Source organism: Apteryx rowi, unplaced genomic scaffold (assembly GCF_003343035.1).
Source record: "Apteryx rowi isolate R43461 unplaced genomic scaffold, aptRow1 scaffold_93, whole genome shotgun sequence".
Lineage (NCBI taxonomy): Eukaryota > Metazoa > Chordata > Aves > Apterygiformes > Apterygidae > Apteryx > Apteryx rowi.
The window spans coordinates 880294-901748 of NW_020451238.1; the positions used below are offsets into that span (position 1 = coordinate 880294).

The 21455-nt window shown below is 40.8% G+C and overlaps 1 protein-coding gene across 1 annotated transcript in view; it reads right to left on the reverse strand.

Annotated features, from left to right (window-relative positions):
- Positions 1-21455, reverse strand: part of PPIL2 (peptidylprolyl isomerase like 2) — a 79766-nt gene that overhangs the window by 34083 nt on the left and 24228 nt on the right. The window contains exons 9-12 of the mRNA XM_026091870.1: positions 12634-12709; positions 11085-11245; positions 9420-9495; positions 8086-8192 (exon numbers count right to left, since the gene is read on the reverse strand). Of these exons, the coding sequence (XP_025947655.1) occupies positions 8086-8192; positions 9420-9495; positions 11085-11245; positions 12634-12709 (420 nt within the window). The remainder of the gene's footprint in view (positions 1-8085; positions 8193-9419; positions 9496-11084; positions 11246-12633; positions 12710-21455) is intronic.

Sequence of the window (21455 nt, forward strand, 5' to 3'; positions counted from 1 at the left end):
AAAAAAAAAAAAACAAAAAAGACTTATTACTATGAAGTTCTATAAAACATACAGTTTTTATCTTGTTTCACTTTTAAGTATCAACGGGGCTGACTTTGTTTTGCTTCTTCCTGAAAAGGGTGACACCAAACCTTGCAAAATTCATCTCTCTTACTGCATCCTAAGACTTGAGGGGAAAGGCCAAATAAGCCAGGTTACTATGYGATTTCTCACTTTGTAGATCTCCTTTCTCATCAGTTAAAATGGGTCATTACAATTTTAAAGGTTATTTAATTCAGCCTGTGCATGGACAGCTGCAGAGCTGACCAGAGGCAGAGGAGAACCAGGTGGCCCTCTTGTTGCCAAGGTGCAGCGGATGGGAGAGGAGCAGAGCTTCGGCGTTGTTGCTATGACTGCAAGGAAGAAGGCTTTACTACGTGAAGAGCTAATCATTTCAGAATGCTCCATCCCTTGAGGATCTGCATGAACCTTAAAGAGAAATTTCACACCAAACATCCAGAAGCTGTCATTTGCACATTTGTATAATTTTCTTGTGCTAATTCCACCTCCCTTTATTTCTTTTTGTCTTGCTGAACTGGTCTAACTGTAGTTGCATTAAACTGCAGAGCCTTGATATATGCCCATTCACCCTATGTTTCAAAGCAGAAATAATCTGAAATAATGAGAAGCTGGTTCCTCGTGAATTAAAATCACATTCTCTACACTACAGCCTTTGTCTTATCACACAAATGCCAGAATCCTGCTACTAAAAGGCAGGAACCAGTGATGGAAATTTCTAAGGCTTCAGACCAAGCCTGCAATTTTTTTTTTATGTAGATGTCTTAAAATGCAAAGCAGATTTTGTTTTGCTTTAGTAATTTATTTTTTTAATTATTATTAATCCAGAGCATTTTCACTCGTGCAATTGTTCATTCCAGCAACTCTTCCACAGCATGGACTATAAAGAGGTGATTTGGTAAGGCTTCAACCCAGTTCTGCCCATCCCTTCTGGTCACCAATCCTCATAGCCTACCTGCCCGCAGGAAAGCGGCTCAGCTTTACTCAGGGCTCAGTGAGAGGCACTGTTGTTACAACAGTATAAGAGCAGGTTCAGAAATATCCATCAGGTGGAAGTGTCTGTTTCCTCCCCTAAGCCACAAAAAGAAACCGGCCACAAACATTTTCAGTGCATTTCGATGCAAAACCCTGCGCTGGAAGGCATTTAAACCACCCTATTTCACTTTGCACCAAACGGACTAGGAGCACACTCCATTTTTGTCTTGGAGCGAAAAGACAAGAAGATCCAAAACCACACACAGCCCACTGCGAAAGCACCGACAGGCTTCACTGGGGGAAGCCCAGGCGGCTTCCTGCAGGACAGACGTGTCTTCTGGCTCGCTCCCCCCGCCAGCTCCCGCGCTCCGGAGGGGTTCGTCTGGTGACAGGTTGGGGTGACAAACACCAACAGCCGCTTCCTGCGGCTCGATTCAGAACAGACAGYTCATGTAGTGACACCAATCCAACCAGCCCGATCACAGAGCGCACAGACACCTTCGGGTCAACCTGTGATCTACAATCAGAGGAGCGCCATGCCAGTGAGATGAAAGTGTCAGGGCACTGGGGGTAAAACACTTTGCTACTCTTCCCAATACTAAAAAAGAATCGGGAGCAAACCATGCCTCGGGGAACAGGCTGCTCACTCCATAGCAAACATTTGCCTCTTTTGCTACCTCAAAGCCTCAAAGTTTGCTCAAAACAAACAGCAGAATTACTGCATTCTCATTACACCAAAACCCTCTGTAATTTAATTAGCGGTTTGGCAAAGACTCTAGGAGATAGCTAAACTTCACTTTTCCAAGGCATTTTTTCCAGAGTGCTGACACTAATGAAATGATGCAGTCACTGAAGACTTTCTCAAAGACTACGATGCTAAGGTTAGACGAGATGCCAATGAAAAACACACACTCCAGYCGTCTTTTTCACTTTTTAGCGAGTACAGGGACAACCGGTCAGTTTAGATGAGCCCAATTCCAGTTAAACAGGGCATCCAATCCGCTCACCCAATCCGCGAGTTTTCACTGCTAGCTCTCCAGAGGCAGAGTGGTCATTCCTGGCAGCAATCAGGACTTTCCTTTTACCTTTTATTTACCGCAGTACTAAAAAGAAACCACCACTCCCAAGTCTGCAAGCCACACGTGCAGACAAGGGCTGAAGAGCTTGTCAGACAGCACTGTGCAAGGCTGGACGTTGACAAGGACGGGGCCCACAAATGCGAGGTAGCACCACCAGGTACAGTTTAAATGAGGATACAGCTTGAGCAAGCTTCAGCAGCTGTAAAGCGTGGAACATCGCGGGCCCTGAAGCTGCTGCCCAGCATTACATCAGTCCAACCACCGGCACACAAGGTCCACCTTCCCAGGGGATGCTGCCGTAACCACTCTTGACTTGCAGCGCCAAGCCCCGGTGGCTGCCTGCCTGCCAAGGTCGCCAGGCGCTCGCCAGAGGAGCCGAGGTGCAGACTAGAAACCTGCCGCCGGGTAACTCCGAACTGCCCGTGTTACCCTCTGGCCCGGCACCGCTGGGCGGCAGACGGCTGCACGGCATTCCTGCCTCCTCCAACGTCAAAACACAAGACGCGCGAGCAGGTAACAATCAATTCCCTCCCCTGGATCCAGCTTGCCGGGCTGCCAAGGAGGAGGAAAGGTCCAAACGTACCAAACACCTTCCCAACTACCCAAAGGCTGCCAGGAAAGCCAGGAGCAGAGGTCCCCAAGGTGACAGGACGGTCATGGGAAGAGGGGGACAAACAGGACTGTCAAGGGCCAGGTACCCAGGGGATGGGACATGCGCCTTCCTCATTGCTGTAAAATACCACCCGGGATAAGCAGAGAAGTAACAGCAGCCAGGTGAATCGTTTCCTACTAACATCTTACAAGAAAACTATTCTCCAGTCTGACGCATGGATGCTACATCCACAAAGTTAGGAACATTTTAAATATTAGCTCCTACTTGCTTCGGAGCAACCAAGAAACGACCTGCTGAACAGCAGAGGCTGCGAACAGCCCTTCCAGTGCAGACCACAATGGAGGGCAATAGCTCTGTCCGCCGCTGTAGCACGTTCAGGGGAAGTAAAACAAAAACAAAAACCACACACCACCAGGAAATGAATATATCCTCTCTGACAAACATTTTACCTCACTGTTCTCCTATTGGGAAGCTGAGAGTTTTTTGGTTGTTTTTTTAATTATTAGTTTCTGTTGACAAGAACTCTAAAAGATGAAAACTTAACAACTGTTTCTGCAATTAAATACTTTGATGAAAAAATCCGAAATAAACCATTTGCAACTGAGACTGATAATTAGCCCCCTAAAACCATATTACTGACTGAACAAGACACTGGTATATCATCAGCCAAATATTTGCCAAAGAGCGCTTTGATGAAGCAAACAACAAGTGAGCAGAAAGGACATCAAAATCAGAATGAAAATGAGAGATTTTGGAAGACTGGGGAACATTGGCATGCATGGAGTCAAAGGATTTTTTTAAACTTGCTTCTTTCCCCCTGGAAATGGATAAGAATTTTACAGGCTTCCAATATTTGCAGCAGTCCCTCACACAACAGGATAGATGATTTCAAAGAACAGGGGCTGGATTACACCTTTATAGATCACAGGCATATTTAATAGGTCAGAGGGCCTCAGAAGATCAAAACATCAGTGTTTGTAGAACAACGGCTTCTTCAGAYAGTTATGCCAAGACATCACCATTAAGCAGAGCTTGCCAGCTCCAAAAACCTCAAAAAGCATTTACAGAGTGCTGGATGGAGCTCTGCAATCCATCTCACATTCTTCTTTGTTGTGCCAATTTGCCCTTAAACCTTAAGGTACTAAATCTGAGAGAAACAAGAATTTACAAAAACTGCTGTCATGGCTATCAGCACGTGTTAAACCACCAGATCACTATTCCATAGTGACCACTTCTATATGGAGAACTTAGAAAGGAAAAAAGGGAGATAGCACACCAAAATCTGTTCATTGCTTTGACAGGGACTTCTGGAGCATTACTTTTTTAATATATTTTCAAAGCACAACAAAAATAAAAAAGTAYAAGCACTAAATAAGAAAATAAGAAAGCCTCAAAGCAACCTAGAGGCATACGCAGGTATTTTTTCCCCCCTTTTACAGGTGCAGAGATGAGGAGTCTGATACTCTGTCTATTCTTAGGCAGGGCTTCTGATTTGAACACACAGGTTAATTGGGTAGCTGCACTCCAGCAATCAGGCGTCTATGATACATGCTGCTGGCTGGGAATTCAAAATTATGCCTGTGTTTATTATGCACTGTGAAGCGAAAAATGGGATGCCTCTGGTTAAAAACAACAATAAAACCCCCCAAAACACATATCCAAGTGACACGGCCCTATCATGCAGCAAGTCAATGGCAAACAGCCAGAATTCAGGGGCTGCTGGCTCCTACTTCTCCACTCAGTCCATTACACCATGCTGCTTTTCTACTCACACATCCAAGTCAATTTGAGATGTTTCACAGTGTAAAGCTTCCATCCTYGCTTAGCAGGCTATCCCATCATCTACGAAGTCTAATTGTGTCAATATAGCCATTAATACAGCAGAATCCCCACAGATGATATAGACAGTCATTCCCAGCAGCATCCTGGTTAAAGCAGCTACAAGAACTTGAGACTAGAAAGATCACTTATTTGTTTGGCAATACATAAGAGCAGAGCTGAAAGAATAACACTTGTTGGACGTTGTTAAATCATCTGTACTAGCCAGAATGACTTCTGGCAAGCAGAATTTTTGTAMATTTGTTTCCAATTAGTATATACAACAACTGTTGCTTATGCCCAGCTGAATAGAGCTTCCTGGAAAATGTCCCTAACAAATGGCCGTCTGATTATGTCCCCATTAAGAAGAACAGACTGTATCTGAATGAGAAGACTGGGAGAAAAAGAAACAGCAACAAAGAAAAGCCATAGGCACACCATTACGATGCAAAGAGAAAAAGACAAAAGTAATGTACCTTTGCTCATTTGAGGCACAAAAATCAAAAGGTGGCGGGGGGGGGGGGGGGGGGGGGAAATCCAGCTTATCTTCCAAAGTCTTTTTATTGCCTTTTCTCAGAACAATGACTTATATCACACAATATCCTTCTGGAACCTAACTGATGTTTTCCGGTGCTCTGAACAAGTGATTTCAAACACAGAAAATACCTGGATTCTTGTCCTATTTCATGCCCTCTTTCTGTACCCTGTCACAAAGTAATTGATGACTTCAATCACACTGCAATACTGATTTCCTCCCCCGGATCAATACACAACATTTCTTGAGTAGGTTTTTGGTCCTAGGAGGAATCTCAACTCTATCAATCTTATTGATTGGCACCTTACACACAGTACGAGTGTATGAGGATCCCTAGACTTATTTTTAAACAAAAAGAAGCACTGTATTTCCACACATACATAGAGACTGAACTTCACATATAGACTGAACTTCAAATAATCCCCACTGTCAGACAGCTCACAAAAAGCATGCAAGAGAGAGAACTGGGGACAGGGAACCGTGAAGGGAAAGGGAAGAAGAACCTAAGGGCTGTTGGGGGGATTGAAGTCAAAAACAATATTGGGTAAATAAACTTCAGCAGCAGGACAGACAGAGTAGAACTGCAAGAGTATCTCGTTTGTTTAAATAGCCCATAGGTCTGAAAATACAACCGAGGACTCCACAGTAGATAAACTTCTACTCTCTAAGTATATCACCCGCTGTTCTCTATTTCAACAGGACGACTTCACCTCAAAATATGTATTCAAATCTAGCCCATAAGACTATTTTAAAAAATAATTTGAATGTTGCAAGTCCTACCTCTGGACACAAGTATTCATTTATCTTATTTATATAGCAACTTCATCCCCAAACTTCCTCAAGCATTTCACAATCACATCTATGCAATACAGTGCAAATACAACCACTGCTAGGGCRGCTCCATAATAACCCGAGCACAGGATATCACTCAGCAAGTAAAAAAAACCAGGAGCCTGTGGTCAGGTCAAGGCAACAACCAATTAGACAGTGCCGTCTTTAAAAAAAGAAGCCTGAATTTACTATCTCCATAGATCTACGGCAGTTGATCCATGTGTGTATGTGTGACCTATATGCACATTATGTGTTTGTAAAAAATTTTGTTCTGTCTACACCAAGCTACTTTATGTACCTAACCTCAGTGTGATTCAGGAAAAAACAAAGATGCACAAGTTCCTTATATAGTAAAGGGAGAAAAACAAGCAACACCAGGAAGGACTGATGTAACAGACCCAGGATGGTGATCTAAAGTGGATGTTGTGAAAAACTCCTTAAAGCAGCATGCTTCCTATCTCTTCTAAAGATATACCTTTTTTCCCTCTGCAGTGCCAAAGGTCTGTTTAATTCACACAGACTTTAGCGGCACACAGAAACGAAAGAAACAGACGGCCAGAGGCCAGCGTTCAGGCAGATTTGGCTGTGCGAAACAGCGCGCGCTTCCAGCGTGCGCAGGAGGAAGCAGTGTGTGAAAGGGAAACGAACAGGGATTCATCTGGAAAACAGAAACATAAGGGATATCATCCAGGAAGTTTAAAAAGAGCAGCTGAGGCTGGGTCCGCAGGACTGAGCGATACTGGTCCCACCCGTGGCCCCGACACCCCGCTGGCTGGAGCGGCTGCAGCCAGCCTGCCTCTGCCAGCACCAGCTCCAGAACATAMGGCAAAACACGAGTCAACGCAAGCTGCTCCTTCGGCTGCTTCCCCCAAATATTGCCGTACTAACATCCTCTGCTTTCTGCCTTAGCGCATAGTGTTACTATTTAAGAGCGTGGAAGACACCTGCACGGATGACAGAGACCTACAGAATCACCAGTACGATATGCTGCTGGGGAGATCCTCATGTTGTTTCCACGGATCAGCCTGGGATGGTGACGTGTATCTTGCTCCTTATTCATATGACAGAAAGGAGGAGAAGGCAGAGCTGGCAGGCCTGTCCTGTTTGCTCATTTTTCTTTCTCCCAGCTGTGCAAATGGCTAGGCAAAAACATGGATTCTCCCAATACAGCTCTCAATTCCACAGCARGTACCTGGATGTCCCAGTTCCTGGCCAACACCACTGTCCCATAGTCCTATGAAGGTCACGACAGGCGGAAATTTTACCATTTAAACCCCTATTCACAGCTTTCAACTTTCCAAAACATCTACATTCAGGTTTGCAATTTCCCAAGCTTAAAAACTCAGTAAACAGTGGAAGGTCTGGGTGTTTTAAACGTTGAAAATGCTCCCTTTTTTCCCTTTTACAAATGTGATTGTACAAACAAGTAAGCAAGCACACCAGCAAGCACTGATGTCAAACTTCAGCATGGAGAAGTCAGTGTTGCCACAATGTATCTTTCTATCACAAGTCCTGCCACGTTTATTGACTGTAAGAAAAACTACTGACTATAAGAAAACTCTGGTTTCTTTCTTTTTTTTTTAATGAATATCTAGCTCTTAAGGGCAAAGGGAACGTGTCTGAAAATTTGAACCTTAAAACCGAGACAGCAGGCAAAAAAGTTCAAAGATTTTTCTGTTTTGTAAAGCTCAGAATTTAAAATTTGGGGATCTGAACTGCATGTACTCGGTTTGGCTGTCTCTCTCATTTTCACTGAGGTTCAGTGGCACTACCTGATATGAGACACACTGGCAACAAAACCTAGTTGACTTGTAAGATTATTACAAGATCCAAGTTCTTTTCCTGGTTCTGCCAGTAACCTGCTGCATAACCCTGGGTTATTCTCCCTTCTCTGTGCTCTTACTTCTTTTTTCTATGTCCTCCTTGTCTAGCCTCTGTCTGGGTTGCTATAATCCTGACCCTCCAAAGCTCTAAGCAGGTACCTTGACATGTTGTAAGTAGCTCCACTAAAATATATATATATTACAACACACCAAAACCACTGAAAGCCAATTACTTACCAGTATCTACTATGACTACACACTACTCCTGTCGCTGGGTATTTCCTTTGCCTGTGCCTGTTCTGTTCATTATCTAGAGGGCCCTTTATAAGGTTCAGCCTATGTGGCATACAGTACCATGTCACAGTGCAGCTCCAAGTTTAGGTCTCCTTTATTAGTGTGAAGTCGTACGTAGCCCTTCTTCTTCACGTATTTGTATCTTACAACATCCTCTTCAATAGCAGCTGTCCCAAAGCAAAACACAATAGTTAGCTCTCTGGAAGTTTATTCATTCATCTTTAGAAATCATCAGCAAAGGAATGACTAGATTCTACTGTCTGATCTGTTTCCCTGGGGCACTGGGCCTTCAGGGATTGCACTCCACAATCCGTCTATGATAACCTCACATTAACCTTTCTATGCAAAACAATCTCCACTCTAGAAAGCCACCGACTCCTCTAGAGCCAACAATATCACCTATATTTTAAGTCATGAAAACATTCAGTATTACATACTATAATTWTCAAGTAAGGCCTACCAATCACGGACATGGCTTTGAAATCAAATTTTTTCTTGTCAAACTTGGAAGCCAAGCAGGTAGTCATCAGTCAACCACAAATTGCCGACATATGAGGACCTACCCAGTTCTGAAAACATATGAAGCTAAGTTACTGGAAACATTACTGGAAAGTCAAACCAGAGGACCAGTCTAGGATGTTTCCACTTCCGTTTTGTCAAAGCACCCAGTTTAATCAGATATTTTTAACATTCTGAAAGATTCACCTCCAAATCATTGTAATCCACCAAGTAAAGACACTGAATTTGGTAAACATGTAATTTTAGCACTGTGTTCAATCTTTGCCTAAGCGTGTGACATACTCCTATATTTTCAATGCCAAAAGCCAAATCTCTCTCTTCAGCGGGGAATACTAGTTGCTCAGCTATTTAAGTGACACGGAAATTTAAGAAATTCTATACCTTTGTATTTAAGCTGGAGGATGAAAGGAAACTTACTAGTATTAAAATGCATTTTTGTGTAGAGTTTAAACTCGAAAAAGCAGTAAATCAAAAGCCATCCCCACAAAATTTTTGCTGTCATTCTAACCAATACTGGATTAAGTCAAAAAGATGGTAAACATTTTGTATGCAATTTGAGGGGAGAGTATGCTTCATTCCTAACTTACATAAGTGGACATCCCATTTTGTGGTCTATGGGCATAGCAAATACCTCATTAATTTCAGTTCAAGGTAAATACCTGACATTCAAACCCAAAGCTAGTTCATAATTACTCCATTATTTTCTGAATGAGCTCACCGGAAAGTAGGGATATATCTGCTCAGGGAATACATTTCCAAGGCATCATTACTAGCCAATTACCAATGCCTTCCTGCAGCCCACATAAATGTATGTGTACTAGGGAGCACACTTTAAAACTGGACAGAAATAGCTTGTAGATAGGTAGTTCTGGTACCTGCTTCGTGGGTAGTTTCTGGCACCATTGCAGTGGAGGTGAAAGAAGCACTTACTGCTCCAGTGGAATAGTGGGCCTGTTCACAGAGAAAAAAGCAAGAGAAAAAGACATTCAGTCTTAGAATTTCTCTATTTTCTCCACACTGTTTAAATATTAGAAACACAAATGTCATCTATGTCATCCTTCTGAAGGCAGACTTTCCGCTCTAGTTCCTATAGAAAGAAACAAATGCACGATGCAGTGATATTTCCCCATCTGTTACCCATAACATTTGCTCTGATGAATTTCTACTTAAGGCTGCCCAGAGAGTGAGCTGAAGGGGCTCACTGCTTCCACAACAGTTCAATACATTATTATGCAAAGATTTTATTATCAGAAGATATTTGTATGTCCACAGGTGGAGATATGAAAGGAGTACTGCTGGCAAGACATCTGTAAAATTTTCCAGTGTTGCTGAGTAAGTGGAAGGAAGAGCCAGTGAACCATGGCGATGCGGAGGAGGAAAACAAACCAACCCCTCCCGCGCACAGGCCTTCTGCATGCAGAGGTGCCGTCTCTTAGTTCCCAGTGTCTATTTTGAGCTTCACAAGTTTTTTGCAGAAAGGAAACATGAACAGCACACATGGATTTTATAGTGAATCACAAAGACCAAATGAACCCAGAGACACTTCCAGTGGGTCTGGAGCTATGCCTCGCAGAGGACAAAGGTCTTTTAAGTCACAGGTCAATTCTCCAACCACTAGATTACACTACATCCTATGCAAGTTTACAGTTATATCCACCTACATTATTAGCTGACAATCTGGCTCCCCAGCATATGAAGAGCTCATTATTCTTTCTCACCTTGATTTTTCTCCCTATACCTTTGATTTTCTTATAATGCTATGGCTCCCCGAAGAAGGCACGAATGTGATCCTAATCCCATGTCACATACCTTCACTAATAAATCTATCACTAAGCCCCCTCATAAAAAGCTATGTGCTGCACTGCAATTCATTTACATGCAAGTGTAATCAAAGCACAAAGACACATATGTCCCAGAATTACTAAAGGAAAGAACACCCAGTCTTCCCATTTCAAGCAGCCTTTGATGCAGGACATCAAGATGTAGATGAATTATTTCTCTTGATAGCCATGAGCACACAGTAATATGCACCTGGAAGAAGATCCTTTAAAATATTCCACTAAAATTCCTGCATTCCCATGGAAAAAATGTCCAAACAGCTGTGGATGATTTATATATTTGCCCACACCAGAAATGATTCATTTGCATTGCCCTTACGGTGTGTTCCCTCTGCCAATAACTGCAGGAAACAATGATAAATAAATTCAAAGCAAGAGATTACAACCTGAGGAAAAAAAGGCTCTGCCAGCATATACATCAAAACCACATCATAAAAAATCCTCCTCCTTATTGTAATCTGTTTCTGAAATGTTCAGGTTCATTTACAATGATTTAACAAAGAGAAACTCACTGACACGTACAATGTATTACAAAGGAATCCCAATATGATTCTTATATTCTCATCTATGATAAATTTCTGTGTAACAAAAACAAAAGGAATAGCGTCTGTTCATATTGCAACGTGCCCTCTAAGCTGAAAAACATTATTACTGTTCTTGAAGAAGTCAATCAGTGCCAAACTATAAATCAAGTCAACTTACTGCATTCAGCTTATCCACTTTTTTCTTTTCAGGAGCCTTCATGGTAGCTGCTAGAATATCATCTCCTTTGAATTCCTTATAAAGTTCCAGTAAAGTCTCTCGGGTCTCTGTATTTGTATTTTTCAAATAGTAAGATGGATCTAATTTTGCTTTTTCTTCCTCTAGATAAAACAAAGTAAAATTATTTGGAGTTAAAAGACAAGGTCTATTTTTTTCTCCTTCACCTTATTATACACCTTGTTACCAAAAAAGTCTTCCAGATATTATTTCTACTTTTTTAATATAATGGTCTAGTAAAAACGTTTATTACTGCAAAAACAGTAACAAATTGCAATGCATGATGCTAAAGACAGCATAATTGGAAGTATGGCATAATAAATAAATGCCAGTCTGAGGAAGTATAACAAAAAATCAAATCAATTACTGCAAAAATTTCTTCAAAATCACTAAAATGATCCAAGTTCATGCAAATCTAATCAAATTACTTTTATAGAACAATAAAAGAAAAGATATAGTTGAGGACAATATGAACTTCTATCCTTTGTCTCCTCACTGAAAGATGAAGCCTGTGATATAAAAATCCCAAGATCGGATCTTTATTGTGGGAAGGAGGATGGTGGAGTGCACTGTAGAACTCAGTGGTTTTTATTTTTATGAATTTCACTTGTTCTCTGTCTTAGTAAGCCTACTATTTGCTGGAAATTAAATATTTAATCTCTGAGTTACTACCCACTGAAAATAAATGTGAATACACAAAGAGAGATGTTTTCCCACAGAATTAGTAGCTTAAAAGAGAAAGAGGAACATAGTAAGACCCAGAAAAAAACTTGTGTAGAATCAGCAATTATATCTCATTAGAAACAGTTCTAAAGGAAACCACAAGGGCTTAGGAAAGATCTTTTTCCCTCCAACAGTTTAATATTAGCACGTATCACTAAGCATTTAGTTATCAAAGCATCACAAAAAAAGAAAAAAGTATGTAGTTATTTTTGAGGATTAAAAGAATTTGGGGAATATTTATAATATTTTAGGAAGTCTAAATCAATCTTCACGTTGGAAGAAGTTTATTGGTATCCAGACAGAAGTACAGACAATACATCAGTGATACAGCTAACACGTGAGAGAGCCTACTACAAAGTAGACATGTATGAGAAGATGTAGTTTCCCCTTTTTTGGTTCTGGTACAAGGCTAATGGACTTTTYGACAAATTATTTTTCATCATTTTCTAACATCTCTCTCTACATATTCTACCTATCTACCTATTCTTAAAGGGCATGGAAAGTGTTCTCTGTTTGTACAGCACCCAATTGAGACAGTTAATCATTTCTCAAAGAATCATTTCTTTGAAAATATATCAACACCTTTTGATGTGAAAGGGACAGTTTCAAAAAGTTATTCACGCTAAAACGTTTCCAAAAAATCTTTCAAAATTACCATTAGACGCTGAGGGTTGCCCATTTAGAAAACCATGCCAATTCATAATGTAGTCTTTGGGAATCTGCATTTTTGGGCTGGTGTTTTCTCAGCCTACCACCAATTCATCCTTACCTGGATCAATTACTTTTAAGTTGTTCTTAACATGAAAGAAGTTAGAGACGTTGAATTTATCCAAGTTTGTTGGGTCCTGAAAATAATTAAAAAGACAAATATCAGAGAGCTTGGTAAGCACACGTTTTCATGAAACAAGCTAGTTTGAAGGGTAGATGCCAGCATAATAAACCAAAAGAGAGCAGGAAGGGAGAAGGCACAACCAGTTTCTTAGAAGCAGAATAAATTGCATACTCTCCAAACCATACAAAGATGATAAGGGATTAAAAAAAAAAAGTATAAATTTTTAAAACAATCAACCCCAGACTTCAGCAACTTTAAGGAGACATTAGTCTGGAATTTGATCCCAAACATCATTTTATACATATTTTGCTTGTAGAGGATACTAACAGAACTAAGCAAAGCCCACCCCTGCTAATGCAAAGAAGGAACCAGGAGCTGCAACCCCCTGATCCTTCTCTGCGTTCTGCCATTTGGTATAACGTGGGCAAATCCACATTAGCTATCCCTTTCCATTTATAACAGTGTGGCTGATCTGCACACGCTCCGCGAACTTTTGTAGTGCATTTCAAAATACACATAACCTCAGAGTAAGTATGCAGATTAGTTCTTTGCAGCCACAACTTTTTAATTCTTTTTTCTATAGTGAAATTTGTGTTTACAGAATTACATTAAAAAAAAGGCAATAAAAAGTGGTAACATGAAAACTCTATTAAGTGGTCACTAAAGGAATGAGCAATAAAATCCACAGTCCATTAAGTGTGGATCTTTATCATATCGCTGGGTAACTTTCTGCACAAATTTGACCTTTTGTTAGAGCAGATGAGACAGGGAATACTGGTGACCTAGGTTGCACTATCCTATTATTAAACAGTCCTCAATCCTCCCCTTACAACGATTTCAAGATTTGTTCTTCAAGCTCCTCTATATCACAGAAAGGTCAAAACATCCAGGACATCCAACCATTTCTGGAAATTCTATCTTATAGCAAATATCTTAATAAAATGCAATAGTCTTTAAGTTCAGGATAAAAATAATGCAACATATTATGCAAAGGACTACAACACTGATACGAACAGTATAATCCCAAATAAATTTAACAAAGCTTCTCAAACCACTACTGTTAGTAATTAAAAAAAAAAAAAAGTACTGACAATTCCCTCTCTGCTGAAATAATGGTTAATATAGGCAGAGCTGGTAGCTCCATCGCATGTTAAATGATATAATTATGCCTTTCATTCATCCCTGAAATTGTATGCTTCCAGTGCAGAGTACACTTTCAGTTTTATGGCTGATAGTAAAACCAAAACACATTTATGAAATCAAGTTGCATAAGCCTACGCCCTAATGATGACCCACTTGCTTTTTTCTGTCCCCTTTCCTGTCATCACGTAATCATTCTCCGTTGTTTGCTGCCCTACTATAGCCACTCCGAAAGATCTTCATCAAGACAYGGGATGCCAAAAAATAGATATTTTACCTTTAAGATACTGCATTAGAAACAGATCTTCTTTAAATAAACCTACCAAGAAATAGGAAATCTGAACCTACTTTTTAACTATTTTTGTATGCTCTGACTCCTGCAATTAGGTGTAATTATTTTTCTGTGTCAACAAAAATATGACCATCCTCAAATAAATTTTTCTGTATGTATGACTGGTTTCAGCCTCGCACTCTGACAGTCAACAACATGCATGGAGAAAGTCCAAAGACTCAGTGTTATGCTTCCAGAAGATGCAGTCTGCCTCCTCCCAGATATTCTTCACCAATCATAAACTGCAACATTCACGGACAGAAATTATGGCCTTGCACTTAAATGAGCCACCACTACTGGTAAAGAAAGCAAGGCTGCTTACCTGTTCCAGGGTAGGAGAAAATAATCTGGGTATTAATACTAATACAGACAAATGGATTTATAGCAAGCCGCATTTCTGCCGCTCATGACAAAGCTGAAGGGCAAGATTCACTCCTGAAAAAAGACTCTTCATATGGTACAAAGGGGAAGGGAGGGAGGGCAGGAGACAGCAGTAAAGATTAATGAGGTAACGCTTTCACTCTGCTCCTCTAAATAAAGCTTTTTGATTTACTGATTTATAGAGCTTTCAAAAATAAAAAAGGGCATCCAAATTATCAGTGTCTTATGAAATCTCAAGTGTTTTGCACAGAGGGTACAATGAATCAGCTTAGTTCAGACTGTTTCACAGCCACAGCTCATTTAAATGCTTACCAGTTTAACTAGCCTAATTGCTGGTACTGAGCAACTCTGGCAAAAATAAATAAATAAAAAAATTTAAAAATTATAGCTTCCTTCTCTGTAAGACATTTCTCAGGGCTCTCCAGACCTTCACTAAGCTCCCCATTGCCAGCTCAACCATTGAGGTATGAAGGACACTAAAGGCCAAACTGCAGCTCCCTCTCCTTAGAGACCGCAGCCCTTCTGCCTTCTGAGACCCTACAGAGCTCAAAGCCACCACGACCAAAATGAGACACCCAGGTCCTGGGCACTGTTCTTCAGTATATTCAGGTGGGCCATTTACTCAAATGGCCATTTATACTGAGAAGGCAGACAACTCAGAAGCATATTCCCATACTGGTTTCCCTCTGCCAGTGGRGGAAAAATAAAAAACATAAAAAAATGTTCCACAAGTTGAAATTTGAGTGTTGTCTTACACAGGTTACATAGGACAACTCACCCACGGGCTCCTCCCTCTACAACGCAGTATTATGAGACGCTAGAAGTTTGATTAGAAGTAGATAAACATGTGCACTAAGTCCAGGAATAGCGCACTGAATATTAACTTAAAGACACCATTTGCTTCTACTGTCCCCAACAGCAGAAACAGATCTGGCCAGTCCAACCTGTGCTGCAGAGAACACAAACTAATGTCTTACTGATGGTGAAGATTCCTACCACAGAAGATGCGCATTTTCCGAGGTAGCTTTATGTAAATTTAAAGAGTGCACACACTCTTCAGACATATCACTTCAGGAAGAAAAGTGTCTCAACATTAATAATCCGCCCGCCAAGTTCCACTCAGTGCCTCAGTGACAGCTCCTGGGCGCAGAATCAAAACAGTCGAACCAAGACGTGAACGCTGACACTGCAGAGACAGAGAGGCTAACATACTTGTTTCACATCAACAGTCTCTCCTCTTCAGTGAAAGGTTGAAAACATGAGGAATATTCCAGCTCCCRTTAAGATTAAGGCCTATGACATGAAGACTGCTGGAAGATTATTACAAATTTCTGTCTTACTTTATGAAACCACCTTTTGCTAAGAGCTACAAGAGAGCGGGATCTTTGCCACCTGCAAAGGGAAATGCCAAGTTATAAGGAAGAATCCTGAACAGCTTCTGTTCGTTCTGGTTAGAAATTGGTGTTTACTTAAATAGTTGCAGGATTTGTTTTTGTTCAGGTTTGAAGTATTTTATCATTACTATAGAATACCACTTTGCTGTTTAAACATTACCTCACTGTTGTTGTGAACCTAAAGAAGTAAGTTCTGTGCAAGCACACCAAAACCAGAAAGTAAGACGAACCATAAAGAGCAGAGCTAATTGGCCTACTTTAGTTTGTTTTACCCATGGTAATTTGTATTTTTAAACATGCTAACAGTCTCAGGGTCTTTCTAATTAAGACTATGAACTATAAACTAAAATTTAGCAAATTACTAACACAGATACTGACTTCAAAGGGTTGCTAACTACCGTGATTATTATAAATCTCTTATTTGATGTTTTCCTGAAAGTTGAGCTCTGAAAACAATCTTGAATTTTGTTCCACTTTTTCTTCCTATCATTTTCCAGTTCACCTGCTTAGAGAAACAGCTTAAAACCCATTCATCTTAAGCACTATACACACAAAAAAAATCACAAAAGATCAGGTCAAAAAATGCAGAGTCTGAGACTGTGGAATCTCTTAGAAGTCTGGTTTCTTTCTTAACATTTGGTTGGCCATACTGTATGAAAAAAAATATTTTCAGGAATGTTATCTTCAAATCACACAATTTAGAAGTATAAAAACCACAGCAGCTCCGATGATGAAGCCTGATTCCAGGCATGTTAAACTTAAGAGAAGTTTTGCAAATTGACACTATTGGTTTCCAAACAACTCCCAGTTGGCATTTTAGCTTTGAAAACGATATTTATGGATGAATGCCCTCAACCCAATGAGGCAGCCTTGCCCCTTGGCTGCAGGTAGTTGCAGACGCACTGTCTCTTCAAGGACTCTGCCTGGACTGCAGAATGATGGGACTTTTTGGATTTTCTTTGGATTTTCTCTCCTGAACGGGGCCATATTCTCCCTCCTACCACCCGGCTGAGAATGACAAGTTCAGTGTGGACCACGGCCCAACATGCCCCCTCTTTAGCAGCCATCTGGCACATGCCTGACTCACTGTCAGAGAGCCCTCACTTGCAACCAAGAGAAAATCTGCTCTGACCTCCTGCCACACGAAGAGCAAACGAGAACTGGCTGCGGAGTGAAACATCAATTAACRGTGCGCAGCTCAGCTACCTCCAGCTCAGTTCATTAGTTATGCTTCCTGTCACAAATGCCAATGGTGTTTAACAGCTTGTCAGGAGTCATGTCTTGTCTACAGCTGATTAGGTTGTACAGAAACAATAAAATTGATAGAAGGAAGCACATAACAGTATGAGCCTTTTTGTCTTTGCAAACCTGTTTGCACTCTGCCCAGGCACGCTTTTGTCTCCAGTTATTTCTCTCAGGAAAGCTCCACCCGTGTCCGTGGTGCAGAGCAGAGCCGTTTGCCAGCAGCATCTCTCGGGGAAGGCTCTCGGCAGGCTGCCATCGGAGAGGGACGATGCCTATTACCTTTGGCACGGCGGGGTGGGGTTTTATTGCAATTCTTCCAGCTCTCTGGTTCCAGGCAACCTCTGCTCCTGCATTGCCTGGAAGGGCCGTACTTCCCTCGCCAGCTCCCCTCCCCGTTGGCACAGCCCACCAGTAGCTTCTAAGGGTTTCCCTGAGCAGGAATAATTTTTTCTGTATCCCCACAAATTTCAGAGCCATTTTGTTTCTGATTTTTGTACAGGGGGAAGGCAAAGAATTGACAGCTGGGGGGCAAAGGAGGGGCTCTTCTTCGCTGAGTACCTCTGAACACTGCCCCTAATGGGATGTGGGCCTCGCGCAAGCGGAGTATCCTGGCAGGTGTTACTGTGCTCTCCTTAGGAAACTGGCACGCTGGTTGCGATCAGAAGAAGTCCATAGGATTGTCAGAGCCCACCAACATGTCCGGCAAGGCCCGACCTGACCCTACTCCCTTCCCTGTGTCTTGAGCTGGAACAGGCGTTTCAGAGCGCCCAGCGTTACACGACAGCATCCAAATCTCACACGCTTATACGCTTCCTGGTCAGTTCTGCATAACTGCACAGAGAATAAGCTGCAAAATATAACATTAAAACACACACTGATTTACAGTAACACTACCTAATAATAATTTCTACCAGATTGTTCCGACTAGATTTTGTCACAGAAATAAAATAGCAGATAGCAGATCCTGAGATTTAGCACTGAGTTACACCAGAAGAATTTCCTTGGAAGCTTATTTCAAATCGGGTTAAGCAGGGAYAGTCATTTAGATTGAAAACTAGTTGAAAAGCTGTAAAACATAGGACTAAAAAGATCACCTAGTTCTGAATCAGCATCCACTGCAATCTTAAGCAAAAAATGCTTTCAAAGCTGTACTGAATTCTACCTTTAAGACAATTGCGAAGTGAAACGATGAACAGTGATGTATTAGAATGGGAAGCAGGACTGGGAGGTAACAACACTGCAAACAAGCTTCAGCAATATCAGCCTTCCCATTAGAGGACCCTGTCCCCACAGATCTCCAAGTGCTTCACACCATATCTCAGCTATTAAGTATGAGTAATAAATCCTGAGGTACTTGAGCTGCCTGTCATCTGGAAGCACATTCATGACATTTGCAAGGGATGCTAACTTAGGATGAGCTGATCATCATACAAGGTAAAAGAATACAAGTGGATTTAGCGCTACGAGGAACATGGACAAAACACAATAGCAATATTCCATTTAGGAGACATATGAACTAGTACCGTTGAAATGAAAACTTATAYGAAATACTGATAAACTGTAAGGAGAGAGAAACTTGGAAAAAAGTAGTACCTGTACTGTAAAAGATGGACAGCCTGACTTGAGTTTGTGGCAAGATCACACCGTTAAGGAAAGGAAAATTCAACTTGGGGGTAAAAAGCTACAGTCTAAATAATGTCCCTGGTCACACTAAGACTGCTGGAGTYTAAGATTTCTCTAAAAAAATCTAAAGTCAAAGGGTTTCATGGGGTATACCATGAGTATTTCTGACATTGTCAGCAAGACATTAAACCAGAATCCATGACATCTTTTGCTTGAATAAACAGATCAAAGTTTGTGTCAGAGTCAGTTCCAATTTTGGTAGCATATCTTGCACACCAGRATATGGTATTATTCTTTACCTTCTGCCTTGAAGGGTTGGATAATATTGCCATATGTTGATGAATAATTGCCATACTATACCCCAGGAACATTTGCATTTCAACRGGGAATAAAGCAATTTCTGTATATGTAAGTGCATGAAGTACTTACAGACTCCTTTACAAAAAGAAGTACATTATAAATACAAGATAGCATCATTCACAATAAAAAGTTATGATTTAGCTTTTTTTTCATTCCAGATACAAAACTAATTTGGTCTTCTTTTTAAAAAGTAAATTTAAAAGCAAAAGGATAAAAATAGCTGTCAATAAAATGAAAAAGTCCAGCTGAGATGCTGCTCACCAGAAAAGATAGCAGAGACGGGTTATCATTAATGTTTGTACAATGTTTAGCACCAAGAGGAGGACAGAGAATTTTATGTAATCCTCTCTCTTCTGGAGAGAGGAATTTTATTTTTATTTTTTTTTAATTACACACATTAGGAAAGAGAGGTCAAGTTTGAGGTCAGTTGCTATTCTGGTAACAGAATATCTTCAGCAGCTGTAAGTTTCTCTGTAAGTAACAATAAGGAAAAACTTGATTGTACAAATAATTTGTAAACCTACATTATTCAGACTTTCCATTTATCTTGTTCTATTTCACTACCAAACACATCTACCCCATCTGCCTCCTAGGACATTCAGCATCAGACTCTGGAAATGCTGTTTTCTATTGATAAACAGAGCTATTAAAGACAGTCCTATTCAGCTGTTATTTGCAAAGCAGAGAGTGTTTTTTCATAGCAACCTCCTTTATATCTAACCTTTTTCCAAACAGCAGGGTCAGTGTTACCAGCTCACCCCCGACTCCAGCTCTCTCAATATTCAATTTACATGGGGAAGTGGGAAAACAAAGGAATAAATTTCAACACAGAATTGAAAGGTTTTTAAAGGAAAGGGGACCAGGGACAGAGCTCTAGAGCCACAAACTGGAGCACAACAGATTGCAGTCACGAACCCTGGCAGGGAACCAAAGCCACAGGTGGCAGCGCTTGGCAGCGCGAAGCCGCAACGCTGCCTACAGCACTGTCAGCACAAGAACTTGGAGGAGACACTGGTCTGTCTTCACAACTATTTACACAAAGAAAATACTATGAGAAAATAATAACAGATTCATATACCAATATACACAAGCAATTTTAATACCCAGGCTAGCCATGCCACTTTGAGTTGCATCCTGGYCTCAATTAAGCAAGTCAGGCTTGGGCGGTATCCGAGTAGGAGAAACCTAGGTATATCGGCAAGTGTGYGCGTTGTACGGCACACTCAGTGCCTCCGCTTCTCATTCAGTACCCCAGAGTCATTCTGGCTTGTTTCCTGAACCTCCTTGTTTCAAATAAGATTTAAAAACTATTTGGATGGAAGGTCAAACTTTAGTTGGTTAACCACATTCAGATGGTCAAAATTTCTTCCAGTCCAATCCCAAAGACGGTGAAAGTTCTGCAATTACTGAACTGCTTTGAGACGATGATAACACAAGATTGTGCACTTAAAAATGTTTAGCTAACACCAATCTGTAACAAATTGTTTACTTAAGGGGAACAAATCTACTCATGCACTATACACGTCATCCTAAATGGGCATAGGAGAGGTAGAAGCAGCATCTGGCTGCGATCTCCATGTAGCTTGTAGGATGAATGTACAAGTGACTGGACATCGATCATAATCTGCTTAGTTTCTATTAACGGACATACTACTGTGAGCAAAAGAGAAACCCACCATGTCAAGAACAGAATTGGGATGAAAAACATTGATAAAAGTCCACGCAGGCAACAAAATTGCTAGTCATTGCATTTTGAAACTTGGCGGAGGTACAGCATATGGTTGCTTAAATGAAAAATCCAAGCTAGACCTGCAACAGGAACACTCTTTATACATACATTCAWTTCCAAACATACAAAACATACCAAAATATTTTAAATAACTGCACATTTCAATTATTTCTTCAAAACCATTTGGTTTTCCATACTGATACACAGAAACATTTTCCATTCACTCATGTCTCTTTTTACTGTTCCAAATCCATTAGCAACCATGCAGTTACATTCAAATATCATTCTGTTGGGAGCTTTCAATCTGAAAAAAGTTATGTTTTTGCTTTCATTGGATTAAAAACATTTTACTTTGTTGCATTAGCTTGAACAGCCATCTCCCCAAAGGAATAGGGAGGAAAAAAACAAAATCTGTAAACATGCTGTTCAGCATTGGGGGGCAGGAGAGAAAGGATACACTTCAATTAAAGTTAGACATAAATGAAAAATATTTTTCTATTCAAATTAGGCTGTATCAGTCTTGGTTGCTGGCAATTATCTGTTCATGAGAGATGCA